At 41.4% G+C, this 20,784-nt stretch overlaps 1 protein-coding gene across 1 annotated transcript in view; it reads left to right on the top strand.

Moving 5' to 3' along the window:
- Positions 1 to 9,993: 9,993 nt before the first annotated feature.
- pkn1b (protein kinase N1b) overlaps positions 9,994 to 20,784 on the top strand; it is a 35,411-nt gene continuing 24,620 nt past the window's right edge. Inside the window, exon 1 of the mRNA XM_065964396.1 lies at positions 9,994 to 10,552. Within this exon, the coding sequence (XP_065820468.1) occupies positions 10,526 to 10,552 (27 nt within the window). The 5' untranslated portion in view covers positions 9,994 to 10,525. The remainder of the gene's footprint in view (positions 10,553 to 20,784) is intronic.

Below are 20,784 nucleotides of genomic sequence, written 5' to 3'. Positions count from 1 at the left end.
ACCCCCTCCTTACATAGAGCCCTGCATTGACAGAAGTGCTGGTGGAGAACAGCTGAGGAGGCTGGAGCAGCACCAGGAGAAGCTGAAAGAGATGCAGCACCGTCAGGAGCAGGAGAGGCAGAAGAGGCAGTGGCTGGAGGAGGAGCGCCTGAGGCTGGAGCAGCAGAAGCAGCTGGAGAAGCAGCGCAGGGAGCTCCTCCAGCTTCAGCTGCAGCAGCAGCAACAGGAGCACCGGCAGCGCAGGCAGGTTCTGCAGTGGCAGCTGGAGCTGGAGCAGCAGTATCGCATGCAGCAGAAACAGATCCAACAGCAGCAGCAGCTGAGGAGGAGCCCGACCGGAGTCATGGTGTCCCCGTCCTCCGGTCTCTGCACCATCTATGAAGCCATGGAGACCAGCGACGAGGAGGACGAGGCCAGGGGAGGGGGGAACAGGAACACACAGCTGGTCGGGAAGAGGATGACGTCGTCCCAGATCGTCTCTCAGGATTTCCAGAGGCAGCTACGTCCCGTTCCTCCACAGGAACTCGAGTGGAACAAGAAGGTGGACATGGTGCAGCAGCTCATCAACCAGACCCTGATGCTGTCTGGAGACGGAGGCTGCCCCCCTCTCCTGCTCCTCCCTGTGGGGTCGGGTGGCACCTTAAGCCCCTTGGAGAGCAGCATGTGGCCCAATCTGCTGCCTCAGTTCAGCCCTCCTGCCGCTACAGTCACCTCCGTCAGCAGCTATTCCCCCGACAGCCAGGGCAGCTCGCCACCTGGAGACTGGACCGTGGTGGAGGTGGAGACGCAGCACTGAAGACAAATAATCAACAAGTTGCTCAACCAATTAACACATCATTACATAAAGTAAAGGAATGCTTCTTCATATTAGGAAACAATTCTTATTCGCTTTTTGGTGGAGAAAAGAAAACACTCATGTCTGAACATTTAAGAAAAAGCTTAAGCCAGCAGCCAGTTAGCTTAGCTTAGCATAAAGACTAGAAACAGAAGGAAACTGCTAGCTTTGCTCTATCCATAGTTGACAAGGCTCTTTTTAGGTCCATAAAGATATATGACTGTCTCCACCACCTATACTGCAGACAGTCAGTAGGAGGAGCTCCAAATGTTTTGGCTTTACTTTAAGGGAGCTGTCATGTCGTCCATCTTTTTTCTACAAAGGTAGGCTAACTGTTACCAACTGTTTCATGTTTTATATGCTAAGCTAGGATAACCGCCCGTTGGCTGTAACAATCTTCTCGTTGTCCAAAAAAAAATAGAAATCCCACAAAGCCAAATATTTTTTTCAATCATGCAAATGCACTTCACTCAAAGATGAACCGTAGAGAGTGACTCGTATTTATATAAGAAGGAAGTCATATATTATACTATTCATATCTTATATATGCAGTAATGTCTGAAGCCATAAAGGGATTTTGAACAAAGAGCAGCAATCACTTCACAATCTTTAATCACAACTCATCACATGATCACCAAGACTCATACAAACTGATTTCATATCTGCATATTTTTTTTCTCACTTGGACAAATACCCTTTAGATGCACCGTGTCATTGATTTCCGCCACCCTGACGTGCACATCACAAAGTTTAACCTCGTTTTAGAGCATGTATTCGCTCTTTATTATCACTCCTCCTCCTCCTTCTTACACTCTTAACTCCCTTAGGAACATTCCACTGTGTTGCTTTTGTTTTTACGTCACGACCAGATACTGAGACCAAACGTTGGTCACACTCTCAAACGAGAGACTAAGCTATGACAAATTGCACTTGTTTTTGTTTCTATTTGTTGTGAAGGTTGATGTTTTTTATACAGGTAAGTTCATAGATTTAGATTTTTGTGCACTTTTTAAACCCACAATCCTCTCAGTGAAGTGTGAAAAAAATATTCAAAACAACCAGTTTGAGTGTGTTGTGTAATGCCTTGTATGCAGATGACACTGTGATTTACCCTCCTACCCACCCACACGCTTTGTTTCCCGGCATCCGCTGCTCTCTTTGGTCAGTAAATGTCGCGGTGACTTCACTGGACAACCACGTTTTCACGGCCTTAATGGAGTTGTCAGTCATGGAGGAGGAGGAGGGGAGTCGGGGAGAAGAAGGCCCTCCTTGTTCTGTTGCACAGAACAGAGAGAGAGAGAGAGGAGGGAGGACAGATGGGTGCTGGGCTCGTGGGGGTGAGGACGTAGAGGGTGCTATAGTTGTGGTCGACCCCCCCTCCCCCCCTCACATTCCAAAGTTGTAACCTCATGTCCTGGGTCGGCCAGTTTTCAGGGAGTATCCGGGGTTACCGGTGATGTCATGCATGGTGAGAGAGAAAGAGAGAGGAGACAATGCACTGCAGTGTGTGTGTGTGTGTGTGTGTGTGTGTGTGTGTGTGTGTGTGTGTAATAAACCTCAATACATCTTATGTGTTTAACTTAATATCATACGACACTCCTCGTCTATTTTTGCTCTTTTCCGTGATTAGTGCGATATATCAGAATAATAACAAATATATTATTATGACTTAATGTCTTTTAAGTGTTGTTTTAAAATGTGTCACATGTAGCGATGAAGCACCTGTCTGTCTCTTTGTGTCTGTGATGAAGGTGAGGTCAGTCTGAGAGCAGAGAAATGGAGAACAGCGCCACCTGTTGGCTGCACGACAGTACAACACTATCCCTGTTTTGTATTCAGATCCATATAACCTGATATCATTGACTTCTATGCACTGCAGTTAAAACATGAGCACACTTTTATAAGATTCTGAGGAGTTCTATAAATTCCCACACAATATTTATGACTATAAAGGCAGCATGTACAAAATATATCTCGCTTTTTAAATCAGTCAGAAGTTTATACTGCAGCTAAACTTTGCATGTCTGATGAAATGATGTGTGACGATTGCAAAGCCTCTGATATAACATGGGTTGAATAATTGTGTATAGATCCCCCATGAGTCAGAGGGCTGTTGCTGTTGATTATATAGTTTGTTGAACACTGTCTCGTTCAAGATTATCAATCATATCAGAATGCTTTTGAGTGTTCAATGATGAAAACTCAACCTGAGTCTCGAGGGGCGGAGCGGACCGAGACAATGATGATCCACTTGTTAAAGTGAATAACTCTAATGACTCAAACAGTCTCTCTTCATAACCTCGGTTTTGACTGATCTGTGATGTCATCAAAGCGAGGGTTCAAATCGAATGTACCTGTGAATTCCATCCCATGGTTACTAAGCAACCAGATCAAAAATACTACAGCTACACATTGGAATTATAAAATACAATTTTAAAATTAATAATTAATTGATTAATCGATTAAGACTGTATCGATTCTGATGATATTATTTATTTACATTTATTTATTTGTTGTTTTGAAAAACGAGACGTGTGTGATGAAGGTGACGTCAGTCTGAGAGCAGAGAAATGGAGAAGAGCGCCACCTGTTGGCTGCACGACAGTACAACACTATCCCTGTTTTGTATTCAGATCCATATAACCTGATATCATTGACTTCTATGCACTGCAGTTAAAACATGAGCACACTTTTATAAGATTCTGATCTATTCTGAGTTCTATAAATTCCCACACATTATTTATGACTTTAAAGGCAGCATGTACAAAATATATCTCGTTTTTTAAATCAGTCAGAAGTTTATACTGCAGCTAAACTTTGCATGTCTGATGAAATGTGTAAAGATAATTAAAGTACCCACTGCTGCTGTATGCTGCTACATATGAACATATGTGTTTGTATCATGACCTTTGACCTTTATATTAGAGCACACCTCACAGTAATAAAGCATGCATTTATCAGTATCAGAGTATTTATTGTTTGAATAATAGTCTACAGTGCCTCAGAGTCCTTTACATTCATATTTTTGTGTAACTTTGCTATCCATTTTCATATGATATAAATACTTATACAAATTCAGTGTTTACATTTTTAATAGTTTAATATTTGTGTAGTGAATGTTTGAAATCAGCTTCTTTTGTATTGCAGAAACTCTTTGTGTTGTTGTCGTTAATTTCACTTACAAATGTGAAGAGTCACTGCTCCTCATCGGAAATAAAGCTAATAAATAAAGCTGCTTGAAACCATAAACCAGCTGTTTGTGTCGCAGTGTTTACCTCACATCTTTAATATTCATGAAAACCACCAGAGGAGGAAGGAAGGAAATACAAATATTTTTATTCCATACAATTGGGGATTATGGAAAGGTTGATTGTGAATAAGTAGTTTGCAGTTTTCACATTTATCTGGCAAAGCACTCCAGTTTAAAATAATAGTTTGTGATTTGATAGGACAGAAACTCTACATTTATTAGTTTATTAATTTACTTAACTCATTCAATTTGAGTACTTTACCATTTATATAGTAAGAGTTTTATGTCAAAAATAAACAAGTAAACATTCAGGGAAAGGTGTTTTTAAAATACATTTATTTGATGTCAATTCATGATTATCAAAGCAGCAGTGAGCAGTACAACCAGTCACCAGCAGAGGGCGCCATTGTACAGTTATCAGAAAACTAAAAACATAAACTTTATGAATGTCACCTTTATGCCACATTTAAAGTTGTATTTTGTGACTTCATGAAGAAGCAGTAATTATATTACTAAAGGGGATTGTTATAACATAATTAATAATATAAATATAACATTGTTATAATATCTTCGATTTAATTGCTTAGCAACCATAGAATGTAGGAACAAGACAGGCACGTTCTGTTTCATTAGTGCTTTGATGACATCACAGAACGATCAAATCCGAGGTTATGAAGAGAGACTGTTTGAGTCATTAGAGTTATTCACTTTAACAAGTGGATCATCATTGTCTCGGTCCGCTCCGCCCCTCGAGACTCAGGTTGAGTTTTCATCATAGAACACTCAAAAGCATTCTGATATGAGAGGAAAACATTGAACGAGACAGTGTTCAACAAATTATATAACCAACAGCAACAGCCCTCTGACTCATGGGGGGAAAAACAGTCTCGTAATGAACACAAGCCAACAAACCATTCTACTGTAAATCACACATTACAAATACTAACAAACACAACACCTGCTCCTTATTACGTACATTCAGTCATTTTGGAAAGGTGAAGTATGAACTACTTTAAGAATAGGTGTTTATAAAATACATGTATTTGATGTAATTTCATGATTTACAAAGCAGCAGTTAACAGTACAACCAGTTACGAGCAGAGGGCGCCATGCCACAGACTTTAAAAAACTAAAAACATGAACATTGCCAATATCACCTTTATGCCACACACACACACACACACACACACACATATATATATATATATATATATATATATATATATATGTATATATAGTGTGACTTAATAAAGAACCATTATATTTCTAAAGGAGTTTGCACTTATGAAATTATTTCCTGTGTGTCACATCACTTTTTAATCATTTGCAGCACATAACTAAACAGGAAACTACGTTTTTGCAGTCTGTGGAACCTCTCCCCGAGCAGCTGAGGGCCCCACAGTCTGCTGATGCTTTTAAAAGGGCCTTAAAAAACATTTAACACAATATTTATGACTTTAAAGGCAGCATGTACAAAATATATCTCGCTTTTTAAATCAGTCAGAAGTTTATACTGCAGCTAAACTTTGCATGTCTGATGAAATGATGTGTGACGATTGCAAAGCCTCTGATATAACATGGGTTGAATAATTGTGTATAGATCCCCCATGAGTCAGAGGGCTGTTGCTGTTGGTTATATATTTTGTTGAACACTGTCTCGTTCAAGATTATCAATCATATCAGAATGCTTTTGAGTGTTCAATGATGAAAACTCAACCTGAGTCTCGAGGGGCGGAGCGGAGCGAGACAATGATGATCCACTTGTTAAAGTGAATAACTCTAATGACTCAAACAGTCTCTCTTCATAACCTCGGTTTTGACTGATCTGTGACGTCATCAAAGCGAGGGTTCAAATCGAATGTACCTGTGAATTCCATCCCATGGTTACTAAGCAACCAGATCAAAAATACTACAGCTACACATTGGAATTATAAAATACAATTTTAAAATTAATAATTAATTGATTAATCGATTAAGACTGTATCGATTCTGATGATATTATTTATTTACATTTATTTATTTGTTGTTTTGAAAAACGAGACGTGTGTGATGAAGGTGACGTCAGTCTGAGAGCAGAGAAATGGAGAAGAGCGCCACCTGTTGGCTGCACGACAGTACAACACTATCCCTGTTTTGTATTCAGATCCATATAACCTGATATCATTGACTTCTATGCACTGCAGTTAAAACATGAGCACACTTTTATAAGATTCTGATCTATTCTGAGTTCTATAAATTCCCACACATTATTTATGACTTTAAAGGCAGCATGTACAAAATATATCTCGTTTTTTAAATCAGTCAGAAGTTTATACTGCAGCTAAACTTTGCATGTCTGATGAAATGTGTAAAGATAATTAAAGTACCCACTGCTGCTGTATGCTGCTACATATGAACATATGTGTTTGTATCATGACCTTTGACCTTTATATTAGAGCACACCTCACAGTAATAAAGCATGCATTTATCAGTATCAGAGTATTTATTGTTTGAATAATAGTCTACAGTGCCTCAGAGTCCTTTACATTCATATTTTTGTGTAACTTTGCTATCCATTTTCATATGATATAAATACTTATACAAATTCAGTGTTTACATTTTTAATAGTTTAATATTTGTGTAGTGAATGTTTGAAATCAGCTTCTTTTGTATTGCAGAAACTCTTTGTGTTGTTGTCGTTAATTTCACTTACAAATGTGAAGAGTCACTGCTCCTCATCGGAAATAAAGCTAATAAATAAAGCTGCTTGAAACCATAAACCAGCTGTTTGTGTCGCAGTGTTTACCTCACATCTTTAATATTCATGAAAACCACCAGAGGAGGAAGGAAGGAAATACAAATATTTTTATTCCACACAATTGGGGATTATGGAAAGGTTGATTGTGAATTAGTAGTTTGCAGTTTTCACATTTATCTGGCAAAGCACTCCAGTTTAAAATAATAGTTTGTGATTTGATAGGACAGAAACTCTACATTTATTAGTTTATTAATTTACTTAACTCATTCAATTTGAGTACTTTACCATTTATATAGTAAGAGTTTTATGTCAAAAAAATAAACAAGTAAACATTCAGGGAAAGGTGTTTTTAAAATACATTTATTTGATGTCAATTCATGATTATCAAAGCAGCAGTGAGCAGTACAACCAGTCACCAGCAGAGGGCGCCATTGTACAGTTATCAGAAAACTAAAAACATAAACTTTATGAATGTCACCTTTATGCCACATTTAAAGTTGTATTTTGTGACTTCATGAAGAAGCAGTAATTATATTACTAAAGGGGATTGTTATAACATAATTAATAATATAAATATAACATTGTTATAATATCTTCGATTTAATTGCTTAGCAACCATAGAATGTAGGAACAACACAGGCACGTTCTGTTTCATCAGCGCTTTGATGACATCACAGAACGATCAAATCCGAGGTTATGAAGAGAGACTGTTTGAGTCATTAGAGTTATTCACTTTCAGAAGTGGATCATCATTGTCTCGGTCCGCTCCGCCCCTCGAGACTCAGGTTGAGTTTTCATCATAGAACACTCAAAAGCATTCTGATATGAGAGGAAAACATTGAACGAGACAGTGTTCAAAAAAATATATAACCAACAGCAACAGCCCTCTGACTCATGGGGGGAAAAACAGTCTCGTAATGAACACAAGCCAACAAACCATTCTACTGTAAATCACACATTACAAATACTAACAAACACAACACCTGCTCCTTATTACGTACATTCAGTCATTTTGGAAAGGTGAAGTATGAACTACTTTAAGAATAGGTGTTTATAAAATACATGTATTTGATGTAATTTCATGATTTACAAAGCAGCAGTTAACAGTACAACCAGTTACGAGCAGAGGGCGCCATGCCACAGACTTTAAAAAACTAAAAACATGAACATTGCCAATATCACCTTTATGCCACACACACACACACACACACACACACATATATATATATATATATATATATATATATATATATATGTATATATAGTGTGACTTAATAAAGAACCATTATATTTCTAAAGGAGTTTGCACTTATGAAATTATTTCCTGTGTGTCACATCACTTTTTAATCATTTGCAGCACATAACTAAACAGGAAACTACGTTTTTGCAGTCTGTGGAACCTCTCCCCGAGCAGCTGAGGGCCCCACAGTCTGCTGATGCTTTTAAAAGGGCCTTAAAAAACATTTTAACGAAACCTTCTGCTTGTGCTTTTAGGTTCGTTAGTTGCTTAGTTGATGAAATTTGTTTTTATTTCTATTTTATTTTTTTCCTGTAGCACTTTGAGATTTTTTTTGCAAAAATGTAAAGTGCGTTACAAATTAAATGTATTATTATTATTATTATTTTTGTTTTAATAAAGGTATGGATACTTTATTTTATGAGGGGAACATCATTGACATGGTAGATATTTATTGATGTAATGTAGACACATGTTTTGTCCTTTTAATTATTTGCACTCAATACATATAGGTACATTGTTTTATTATGTATATGAGGGTGGGTTTTAAGTAAACAAAAAATAATAAATCATTGGGCACACTGCCTTTTTAAGAGGCCAAAATGTCGGAGGCCTACCATTGTGTTCCTATGTGATCAACAGGTCTCAGGTTGAAGCAGGAGGGCGCTCTGCTGCTGCAAAGGTCTCTGCGCCCCTCTACAGGTGAGTCAAGCTGCGGACAGGCAGCAAACACAGGAAGAAGAGCTTTGATGTCAAAATAAAGGCACACAACCCCAGAAGCAAATAAATCATTTGAGCACAAATGACGGAAGAAAAACTTACTTTAAATTACTTTCACACACATTATCCATTAAAACACACAAAAAAAGATTTATTTTCCAAAGACAATCCAATGTGTGGACAGGAGAAGCTGGGAATCGAATGAACAACCCTCTGAAGTGGGTTTCCAACTCTCTTTTGCAAGGCATAAATATGCTCATTTACATTATGTAACCTATTAGACACGTTTTCTACTGCAGGGATAGCTCTGTAATGCACACCCTGTTGTTGAGCCCCTGCAGAGCTGAGTGGTAAACCCCAAACAAGTCTTCGTTTTTCGTTGAACAGACTCCTCAAAATAACCGAATACAAAAGTTGAATCTAAAGGTAATATATGTATTTGAAGATACACAGAAAATATTTCTATGCCGTATTTTTCCTCTAGAAGCCTATTTCCATTATTTCGTTGCAACATTAACACGAAAGAGGCTACTTTTGTTTTTTTCTACAAAAACTAAAACAAAAATCCGCCAGCTGTCTATAACTGTAAAAATGTGTTGCTAATGTTGAATTGTTAAAACATAACTATCGGGAACTTCTGGTGTTCTGTCAAGTTCTGTTGCTTTGTCAGAAACGTTACCGCAGAGTGAACCAACAGCGGCGCCCGGGACTTTCGCTGTGCGCATGCGTATAGCTAGGCAGCACAGCTCGATGGGTAGCAATATTCACCGTAACACCAGTCCGCGCGTTTCGTTTGACACCTTGTTGGTAGCAGCTACAGGCATCTCTAAGAGAACTATATTCACATTCACGACTATTTTACGGTCAAACAGAGACACAAGTATGAAATGTAAGCTGATTTTTATCCAGTTTAAAGCTACTCACAGTAAGTTTAACTTGATTACCACACGATATCTCTGACTTTGCTCGTTAGCCATGTAAGGTTAGTTTTTATAAGCATTGTCCATGCTAACATCAGTTTATTTCATTCTAAAGTACTTAAAGTTGTCATAAATCACAAGATTGTTTCTTTAAGTTGTAAAACATTTGTGGTCATAACACATTCAAAATAAATACAGTGTCAGTTTTATTCTGAAGGCTGTGACCGGATGTTGTGTTGTTGTCAGTGTTTGGCCTCGACAGTTTTGTCCCTCCTCCTCCCACAGCATCACTCACCGGCTCTCAGCTTTCCGCAGAGCCGAGCAGGAGAGCACCGCCGCGGGGGGACGATGGCCTCAGTTTCCTCTCGTGAGCACCGCAGCGGAGTGTTGCGGTGAATCCTCTGCGGGTTTCCGGTTTCCCCTCAAAGTGTCCCCCCCCCCCCCCTCTCTCTCTCTCTCTGGAGGATGAGGAACAACAGCCTGCAGCAGCGGTCGATCTCACACTACTACAGCAGGTCACACTGCACTGCGTGATGCGGATCAGAGTCCAAGAGGTGATGGTCTCCTCCTCCTCCTCCTCCTCCTCCTCCTCCTCCTCCTCCTTCCTCTGCTCACCTGCGCCCTGATGTTCACACTTTACTCACTGCGCCTTCACCTGGACTACTGAGACTGAATTGAATCATAACAGGAGCTCCAAACGCTGGGACTGTTTGTATTAAACACTGGAGGAGTTCTGCTGCTGTCCCCACAATGATCTGACAGCGACTGAGTGAGAAAGAGACATTCAAAGAAGTCTTCTGGTCCTCTGATCGGCTGTGAGCTGCACATGATGGCCAACAACAACGAGCTACAAGTGAGTTTCTAAACTTCTGCTGTGTGCATTTCACAGCTGATAAGTTTGTGTAGTATGTTAAATAAATGACCCTTATTGGTAGCTGTAGTGATGAAAGGAGGTCTCTCATTGACAAGATGTCACAGTGTGCTTAATGTTTTATAAAAGGTTCCTCATGATTGGGTGTGCTACTTCCTTCAGGTTGTGGTATTTGCAAAGGAGAGTTTATGAAATTAGATTAAGCTGCAGAGGGCAAGAGGGTCAAGTTTCAAAAGTGCTACATCCTACAGTTCCCATGATGCAGTTAGTGTCTTGCAATATGATTTCCTCTGCCTGGTACAGTCACATCCAAACATTCAAAGTCAAGTTTGGGACGCAGATGTAAAAATGGTTGCCACATTTGGGTGATATTGGAAGGCAGCGATGTCTCTGACGCTTCTCAATACAATCTGTAAACAGTGAAACGGCTCAATGATCAGTAATGAGACACTGATACAGATCTAATCCCACAAGTCAAATGAAGCGATTGTCTGTTTGTGACACACTTGTTGCCCTCAGGTCAAGTCGGGGGTGAGTCATGGAAGGTGTTGTGGTGTCACAGCCTCAGGTCTAATGAAGCGGGGTTTGGTTACCGTTACTCCGGTGTCCGTGTCGTCCGGGATGCAGCGAAGCAAAGTTTTAAAAATTAAAGGCAGGTTCAGTTCGGCTCAGGCCAGAAGCCTGCACATCCCTCTTTGGTTAATAACCCCCCCCCCCCCCCCCCCCCCCTAACGAGGTTAAACCGCTGCAGGAGAAACGTTCAGCGGACATTTTACAATTTTATTTTTAAACTTAATTTGATCAACTGTGGATGATTAAATGAAGCGCTCTCCATTCAGTCATGAAGGCTGAAGTGCTCAGATTAAAGCGCTACGGTTAAACCTACTTAACCAAAGAATTCAGACAAAAATACACTTTTAAAAACAGAGAAAATACAGTTTTAGAAACACAACAAGACGACTTTAAAGTCTTTAAAATAACTTTGAACTTCTATAAAAAAGGAATAAAACAAAGCCAATAAATTACTGTATCTATTTTTTAGTAAATGTTAAAGTCTTTATATGTTTAACCCTTAAATATATAAATCAAGTATCTCCTCTGAAAATAACTCTGTGAGTCATGACTGTCTACAATGGGTGTAACACCTGAGTCCCACTGTCTGTGATGTTTTCAGAGTTTTCAGAGTCCTATCTTCACTTTGTTTACATCGCCAGGACGGCCGGCTGACTCCTCCCCTCGTGTATAAAAGTTGTTTAATTGAGGGACTAGAGAAAAGAAGAATAACATACTGTACTCACTGCTTAACTGTGTTTCTAGATCACGCTCATTTCAGGTCAATTTACATGCAGTGTGAAGATACCAGCATAATAAAGATCGCTAGCATTAGCATGCTAACACAACAATGCAGCGAGAGTTGTTTTGGTTTCATGCTGGTGCTCAAGGGCGACATCTGCTGGATCAATAAATCACATATAAAGCCTTTAAACACTTAAATCTATACTTAGCTGAAATAAAAATATTGTCTGACCGTGTAATTACAAACAGAAGCTTCTCTGATTTCCTGTCTCTATCTACACGTGTTAACCTGTGTGGGTTTGGTTTCACACGTCAGCCTGCGAGGGATTCAAAAACAAAAGCCAGCAACTGTCAAATATTTCCCATTTCACCAACAAAAAAAAATCAGTTTTCACACGCTCTCTTAAGACACCCCCGGTGCTTCAGAATCATTTTGTTCTGGAGTAAATAGTGGTTTCCTCATGACATGTTTTAGCTTCCATGAAGGGTGAGGAGGAGGAGGGTGAGGAGGAGGAGGAGGAGGAGGAGCCTCAGGTGTTTCTTGGAGAGCTGCACCTCGTATGTGGTCATGAGCGACAGCCGCTATTTACATAGCTTTACATAACTTTTTGATGTGTTGTTTCCGTGAGTTGAAATACATTTTTTTTTGTTTTCATATTTCCCTCCTTCTGATCACTAACCGTAGTTCTCTGATATATCTGATAACTTCTATTTATACCTTTTATGAACCACATTAGAATAACATAACAGCAGTTTTAGCTTCCCTCTTCAATCACTTTCTCTTCTTCGTTCCTCTCTGGAACGTTGTCACATTTGAACACGATCGCGGCCTCATGATTGATTCTGTAACACCTTGATGGCTGCCTGAGCTGCGGCTGAGCGGTTTCCTGCCCGGTGTGAATAATTCAGCCTCCTTCTGTGACAATGACAAGAGGTTCAGTCATCATTACCGCAGGCCAGCAGAGCGTTGTTGAGAGGCGGCTGATTGAGATCAAGGGGTCCTGTCAGAGTGGACCCGGTGTGATGACGATCGCCTCTCTTCCCTTTATGTCTCCTGAATACCTCATCAAGGCTGCTCTGAGGCCGACACTCGTTCCATTGGAGGTCACAACTGCTGGGCGCTCAGAGGAAAACGACTGAAGTGACCCATTCTTCTGGCTCTTCCTCTCCCCCCCCTCCTCCCTCTGTTAAAACACATTATCCATACACACACAGCGAGAGGCTATCAGTGTAAAGTGTAGTTTAACCATTAGAGCTTCTCTGCCCCTTTTTATCTCGCTCGCTCGCTCCTAAATGAATGTTTACCTCCTCCTCCTCTGGACGGGTTTTAAGGAGTGTAAATCTCCTGCTGAGGATGTGAGCTCTGCTCCGGGCTGATAACAGAGCGCACACTGTGAGCTCGCTGCCCCCTCATGAATTCTTTATTTCTGTTGGTTTCCTGTACTTATTATCTGTAAGAGTCCTGTGAGTCCGAGGAGCTTCTCAGCGGTGGAGGAGTGTCAGGTCCAAATGACTTTTTTATTGATCAAACGAGAGAGAGAGGGGGAAACTGGGTCCATTTCTTTAATGGCGTCCGTGTCTGAGGACTTTTGAGCACGCTCGCAGAGAGAGTCGTTCTGGTATCACAGTGAGGGATAGTGAACAGCAAGCAGGTTTTTGTTAATATCTGAATAAAAAACCCTGACAGGATCATCTGTGGTCTTATCTTATCCTGAAGGGTTCCATTCTGCTTTAAAGGCTTTATATGTGATTGTTTTGATCCAGCAGATGTCGCCCTTGAGCACCAGCATGAAACCAAAACAACTCCCGCTGCATTGTTGTGTTAGCATGCTAATGCTAGCGATCTTTATTATGCTGGTATCTTCACACTGCATGTAAATTTACCTGAAATGAGCGTGATCTAGAAACACAGTTAAGCAGTGAGTACAGTATGTTATTCTTCTTTTCTCTAGTCCCTCAATTAAACAACTTTTATACACGAGGGGAGGAGTCAGCCGGCCGTCCTGGCGATGTAAACAAAGTGAAGATAGGACTCTGAAAACTCTGAAAACATCACAGACAGTGGGACTCGGGTGTTACACCCATTGTAGACAGTCATGACTCACAGAGTTATTTTCAGAGGATATACTTGATTTATATTTAAGTGTGAAAGATAACATAGAAAGCAGAACGATCTTCAGATTTGAATGATGTTAAACTCTATAATACTGAAGTTTTATCGACACACTTGGAAAAACATCAAAATTGGGCCCAATGAGGGGCGCTGGTGGCTCAGTGGTTAGTGCGCCCCATGTATGGAGGCTGTCGTCTCAAGCGGGCGGCCCGGGTTCACCTCCCATCTGAGGCTTCTTTCCTGCATGTCATTCCCCTCTCTCTCTCTCTCTCTCTCTCTCTCTCTCTCTCTCCCTGATTTCTGACTCTATCCACTGTCCTATCTCTACATTAGGCATAAAAAGCCCCAAAATAAATCTAAAAAATAATAATAATAATTGGGCCCAATGTATTTGAAACGGATCACAGCGTCAGCGAGTAAATAATGTCAAATTGCTTTGCAGAGCGTTGCTGACGCTAGCAGTGCTAGCATCACCACCTGCCTTCGCTTGTCATGCATTGCTGTGGTCAAGTGGTTATATGCCAGTTTAACCTGACACAGCAAACATACAACTTATGGCGTCTTCACTACTTGGCTAGCTCGCATAAACGGGGCCTGGGTGTGTTTTGGTTGCTTTGGCAACTAAGGGCCGTAGATTATGAAACTTATCAGAAGATCTGAGGGCGAAGGAGTTTCTTCACTGAGCGCTGATCCTTTCATTGGTGCAAAAGTTTCTTGTTTTTATTTCAAATTCTGATTCATCATGAAGTGGAAATGTCCCTCGGTGGTGATGAGAGACGAGATGATCGGATCTCACAAACAGAGCAGCACCAGGTTTAGGTTTTCTTCATGTCAGAAACTGTCAAAGTCTGAGGCCTTTCTCCTTTTCCATGAACCACATTTGAACGCAGCTTTTGTCCTTATCGTGCGTTATTTAGGGTTTACTTCATCTCCTCTTCACCATGGTGTTTTCTTCTCTGTATCTTTCCTTTTTGTGGACACCTATAACTATAAACGAGCTGATGTTACATGTACTAGACTACTTTCTGCAGAATGATTCAATAAGATATGATCCTCAGGTGACGTTGGAGCTGAGCTGTGTCCCTTGGAACGTTTTGCAGATTTTGTGTCATTCAGATTTTTTCTCCCTCTTGTTTTTTCCCGCTGCCGTTTTGTTTTACTGCTTAACAGGATACAAAGCGTTGTCAGATTCTTCCTGACTTCCTTCAGCAGATTGCTGTGACTCAACACAGCGCCGTACCGTAATGCGTTATAATTCATGGTGATGTCTGGCGTCACACCCACCACAGTGTGTGTCTCCAGCTGCTGCTGCTATGGATAATAAGATTAGGAGACTGGACTTCACTGTGTCTCTGACCCCCCAGGAGGGTAGCATTAGTCCCCTCCATCACCCACACACACACACACACACACACACACACACACACAACCCCCCCAAACATCCAGTCCATCCTGCCTGAATCCAGGATTACACCGTCTCCCTCCCAGACACACCAGCAGACGAGCTTATAACTGCTGCACTATAGCTTTAAAGCATTGATGGAACATTTTAATGGCGTTCATCAATAAACCCGATGGATGTGTCCACCAGCCCGCGGCTCGCTCATTATCAGACTGCTGATATCTTAAATGCCACTGTAGAAAAAAAACAAAGCGTATAAATTACCCCTAAGGCTCGCGTCCATGCCATCTTAAAGCCTGACCCTTCACCAGGCCCTCGCCCCTTCATCTGACCACCAACACCAGCTGTTGTTTCTTTATGCCAGCCCTCCATCAGGCTTTCAGGGGATTAGTAATCACCGATACCAGGCCAAGAGAAGCAGGAAAATAAAACCAGACATGCAACTGGGGAAACTGGGGAAGGCTTGCTTGACAAACTGCTGGTCATAATGGCGGCTTGTTTTCAGTAATATTAAGTTGTGCGCGTTTCTGCGGCTTAGAGGGATTGTGGTATTACAGGATGAAGAATGTGTTGCGTACAACAACAAGTTAAGAAATTGGTGTTACAGTGTTGGAGCAATGTATCAAAAATATAATCTGGAAATTATATTTTTCTGGGAATGAGGTAGAAAGGTCACAGTGTATCGGAGCCAGTCAGCAGCAGTGTGTTCGCCTGAGAACTGAGCATTGATTGGTTGTTTTGAAATGCCACCGGGCTCTGAGGCTCAGTGGTGCTTGTGAAATAGCTTACACTGGTGTTTGGCCTTCTTTGACCCTAAAACAACACCAGGAGGTAAAAGGAAAAACAAGACAGTGATACACATTGAGACCAAAAGAAAACTGGGATTTTCTCTGATATTGATGATTTCTAACATGTTTCCTAAACGTTGAATGTTAAACTTTTTATCAGCTCAGCCTCTATGACTGTTGCTTGGTTGATCTATTGACCTGTTGTTGATGTTAGTGTGAGGCAACATTTCCAATATGGCAGTCACCGTCGTTGGGCTTCAAAGAAACCAAAGGCCTAATGGTTGACTTCGCTGAGACCCAGTCTATGAAATTCTCCAAAATCTTGGCAACAGTGACATTGAAAAACTTCCTTTCAACATGCAGAAACCTTGAGCAGAACCAGACACCATTGTTGACATATATCTGCCAATTGTAGCAGAGGGAGTCAAGCAGGTAGCAGGCAGTCCGCAACAATGATTCACAGGAACCTGCAAGATGAGGGAACTCAAAAAAAAGTGATTAATGACATGAAAGCATACCAGAGAGAGAGAGACAGGAGCCCAGTGTTTCAGTCTAAGCCTATAACAACATGACAAGGAGCTGGTCTAAGTCTGAGCCGGCCGTAACTGTGAGCTGTGTCCAAAAAGGAAAGTTTTGAGCCTACTCTTCAAAGTAGAGAGGACGTCTGCCTCCTGGACCTGGAAGTGTGTCGATGATTCTGCAGGGTACTGGGCTGTTTATAGAAAGCTCTGCCTCCCATACTACATTTAGAGGCTTTAATTGGACGAGCAGTCCTGCATCCTACAAGTGCATTATTTAAGTGGGTAATACACCACTACGAGATTTTATAACATATGATGTTGCCTGACCAGTAAGAGCTTTGTGGGTAAGAAGAAGGATTTTAAACTCTGTTGTAAAAGCTCGTGCAGAGAAGCTGATTTGGGACACACCTGACCTCTTTTCCTAGTTCTGGTCAGTACACGTGTAGTGTCTTGGACCAGCTGAAATGTCTTTGGAAACTTTTTAGATCAGCTGCCTGATTAAAGGGAATTGCAATAATCCAGACTGGAAATAACTAATGCATGAACTAGTTTTCCATTGTGGTGCTTTTCCTGAAGCTTTTTTGTGTGACCTGTTTGCGGTTACACCAAAGGCAGATGAGCTGAGTCTAACCACCGCTGCACCCAGGTCATGTGATAGCCTGTGTGTTTTTGGTGTTGGGTTTAAGGGGAGGACAGACTTTAATAGGGGGCCATGCTGCTGCCCTCAACAGTGGACTGTCTGTTCTGTCGGGCCCAGAGGCCAGAAAATGTGAGAAGGAGCGGGAAGAGAAAACTCGCTATTATTACCTGCTCAGGAGAGGAGACACAGACAACAAGACAAGCCTTCCAAATGTAACCCAAACTGGAGCTATTGTGGTTATTAAAGTCTCTGAGGCTGAATGCTATAGCAGCCAGGTGCCTTTATGAGTTTGACTTACATACCCAGCGTCAACAATGCATGGTAGATTACCAGAGATGTAACTGGAGGAGTGTAGGGATCCCAGAGAGGGAAAGTCCAGAGAAGAGACCGCTCTGCAGAGATGAAGATTTGGTATTTGACCAGTTGGATGACTGCAAAGAGTGTCCTTCATTTTGCAGCTTCAATTCACTTGATGTGTTTTATTATTACATGTAAATAAAAACTTGCATCCTGTACAGGTTGCAGAATTTTAACTGCAAAAGTACAAACATAAAAATGAACAACCTGTGATTAGGTATTCATGTCGAACGAATGGCTGTTTGTCTACGCTGACGTTTTGTTTTCTCACTGATGAGGAGGCCATTATAGGCTGAGTCATCGGAGCGTGAGGAATCAGGAAAAGATCCATTAATACAGCAGTCACGCATTTTGAAACAAAAACACGGTCGTGGTCATGAAGACCGAAATAGGGGAGGAAAGTCCCAAAGGATTCAGATTTATTAGCAGGACAGTTGTCCACATGATTCATTTGGGTCTTCATCTAACCCCTCTGAATCGAAAACTTCACTTTCCCCGAGTCTAACTGCCATTTTCCAGATACTCTGTGCACGCCGCGGTCTGTCACTACGCCGCCATTCGCTCCCACTCTAGTCAGTACTCCTGCTTCCACAGCACGTGCTGCAGTCCGTCTCCAGAGCGTGCCAGCAGCGCCACTACACTCTGCTATGTTTTAAATACGTGCCAAGTCTATTTTTTAACCGGAGCTCGCTGCGAGCATGCGTCAAGACGAGCAGAGCGAGAACGGTCCTGACAGGAAAACAGACATGTACAGTCAGAGTCATTTCAAAATAAAACCCAATATATACAGACTCCTGATTCTCTTTATTCCCGTGTGATCTTGAAGTTCTCATGCGATCTTGTGAACTTGTGAGTATGGCTGCTCATGGTTTGTGCTCAGGCTCCAGAAACGGACCCAGTGGGGAAGGGCCCGCCTCGACGGACCGAGCAAAAACTGACTATCTGGCATTAAGCAGTTAGACTTCCATACACCAAATTATACAAAAGTTAGTCCCAACCAAATACTGTCATTGGAAAGAAACTGTCTTTAAAGTACATCAGAACCCTCAACATGTTGTGCTCCTTTAGTGTTTGTTCCGTCTTCTCGCTCTCGTGTTTATGAGCGCTATGCGATCATAATCAAGAGGATAATCATCTGCTTTATAGAATGGACCTCTTATCCCGCTCAGCCCTTCTGCCATCATCGTTTTTAATCTGCTTTCCACGTCCATTACCATCATGCCTGCTAAACCATTCCATCACACAGTGGAGGGCTCTCTCTCCGCTCCGCGTCCTCATCCAGAACGCTGCAGGTGACTTTTGAAGCATATTGCACGCAGAGTAAAGCATATGCTAAAAAAAAAAACGCGTCAGTCGAGCCGCTCTCTGCCAGATTCAGGAGTTGGAGAGTGATCGGCATGGCGGGAGGAAGTCTTAGTGACCTCAGAGTTAAAGCTGTGTGTTTGGTGTTCTGGTAAAATCTCCAGTGGACATCGGTTCAACATCTGAGTCTGGATCTGTCCCAAAGAGTGTTGCTTATGGTTTCCACTGTGACGCTTTTAGTTCATTCATATTCTGTGTCTTTGGATTCTTGGGAGATTTCAGCGTTGTTGATGCTGGATTATGGACCATCCACGATTGAAGACAACGCCTAATGTTTAGTGTAGCGCTCGCTCTGACTTCCTCATACATGATACTGTCCATGTGCTTCTTTATGTCTTTTAAAAGAGGACGTAGCCTTCATAGTGTCACCTTGCTAGTTTGTTAACTGACCCTTTGAAGTCCCAAGGAGACCACAGTCTTTTGGCCACCATCATGAGGTTTTTCAGCAAACAGCAGCGTCCTCCTGTCACTCAAAGTGGCCACACCCCCAGTAAAGCATACCATTAATAAAATCATGCAAAAAGATTGATTTGGACGTAGCCTCAGTAAGGTCACCTGTAGTTTTTGTTAAGAGTGGTTATGAAGCCTAACGATGGTGGACGCCATGTTGGAAATGTTACCTCTGTCCGACTTTTGAAAAATCTGGAAACAGGCTGAGTGTTGGAGCTGACCTGGGCCTTGAACCTCCTGGCAAACTGTTACAAGCGGCCCACCTGTCAGTCCACTCAGCCAAAATCACAACGTGTACGTTGTAAAAAAGATTCCCCTACTTACAGTTTTTACGAAAAAAGTCATAAGCTGTGACTTAGATTTTTTTATCTATCTGACATCAATTCTGCTCCAAAAAAAGGGTTGATTTTTGCAGCCAGCCTCAAGTGGTCACTCATGGAACTGCAGCTTTTCAAGATGACCGCAGCAGTCTTTATTTATCCCCAGATTGAAGCTTGGTTTACATGTGTTCAGTCACCTTTTAGGTGTAAAATGAACAGCAAAGCAGCAGCCTGGTTGCTTTATCCACACAGGTTCTTTGAGTCTCTGCAGCACTGCTCTGACATACAGCTCTGAAAAAAGCTTGACAGCCAAGATGGAAGCAGCCAGAATTGAAAACCATCTCCATCAAACATTTAACATCTTTTTTTCAGATCAGAGTTCTGTCCCTGCAGGTTTCTGTCTTCATGCAGCTCAGAGGTTGTTTTCTGATTTCAATAAAACATGTTTTTTTTTGTCTATCGAGGCATCCCCCTCATCCTCATGGTTCACCTCACAGTTCTTCTTTAATCACACTGTCCTATTTAATGTTTTTGTCTCTGCTCTTTGTGTTTTTTGGAATCTCTTTTTTTACCTTCCTCTCCACACCGCAGAGATCAAACCCAGAGAGTCATAAGCTGTCTCTCTCCTCTCAGTGACACCTTTATCAGTTTTGACTGTTGTAGGTCAACAACTTTGTTTGCAACGTATAACTTTTTTATATGCAGGTGGTGCTCAATGAAGCATTCAGAGAAAAGTGGGCTACGTCCGTTTTAATTCAACTCCAGGAATTTTTTTTTCCCCCTCTGAGCGTCTCCTGACTCATGTTTCTATTTTCAGGAACATTTCAGCCTGACTGTTGATTCCTTTAGTAGACATATATTAAGTGTTTGGTCTTGTTCAGTCAGTGTGTGTTTCTATAATAGTTTGAGAGTTCTTCATCTGCTGTTACATGCATGTCAGAAGCAGATTAGGTGTGTGGACTATA

The sequence above is a fragment of the Labrus bergylta genome, chromosome 16, assembly GCF_963930695.1.
Source record: "Labrus bergylta chromosome 16, fLabBer1.1, whole genome shotgun sequence".
Lineage (NCBI taxonomy): Eukaryota > Metazoa > Chordata > Actinopteri > Labriformes > Labridae > Labrus > Labrus bergylta.
This window is presented reverse-complemented; position numbering and strand designations above follow the sequence as displayed.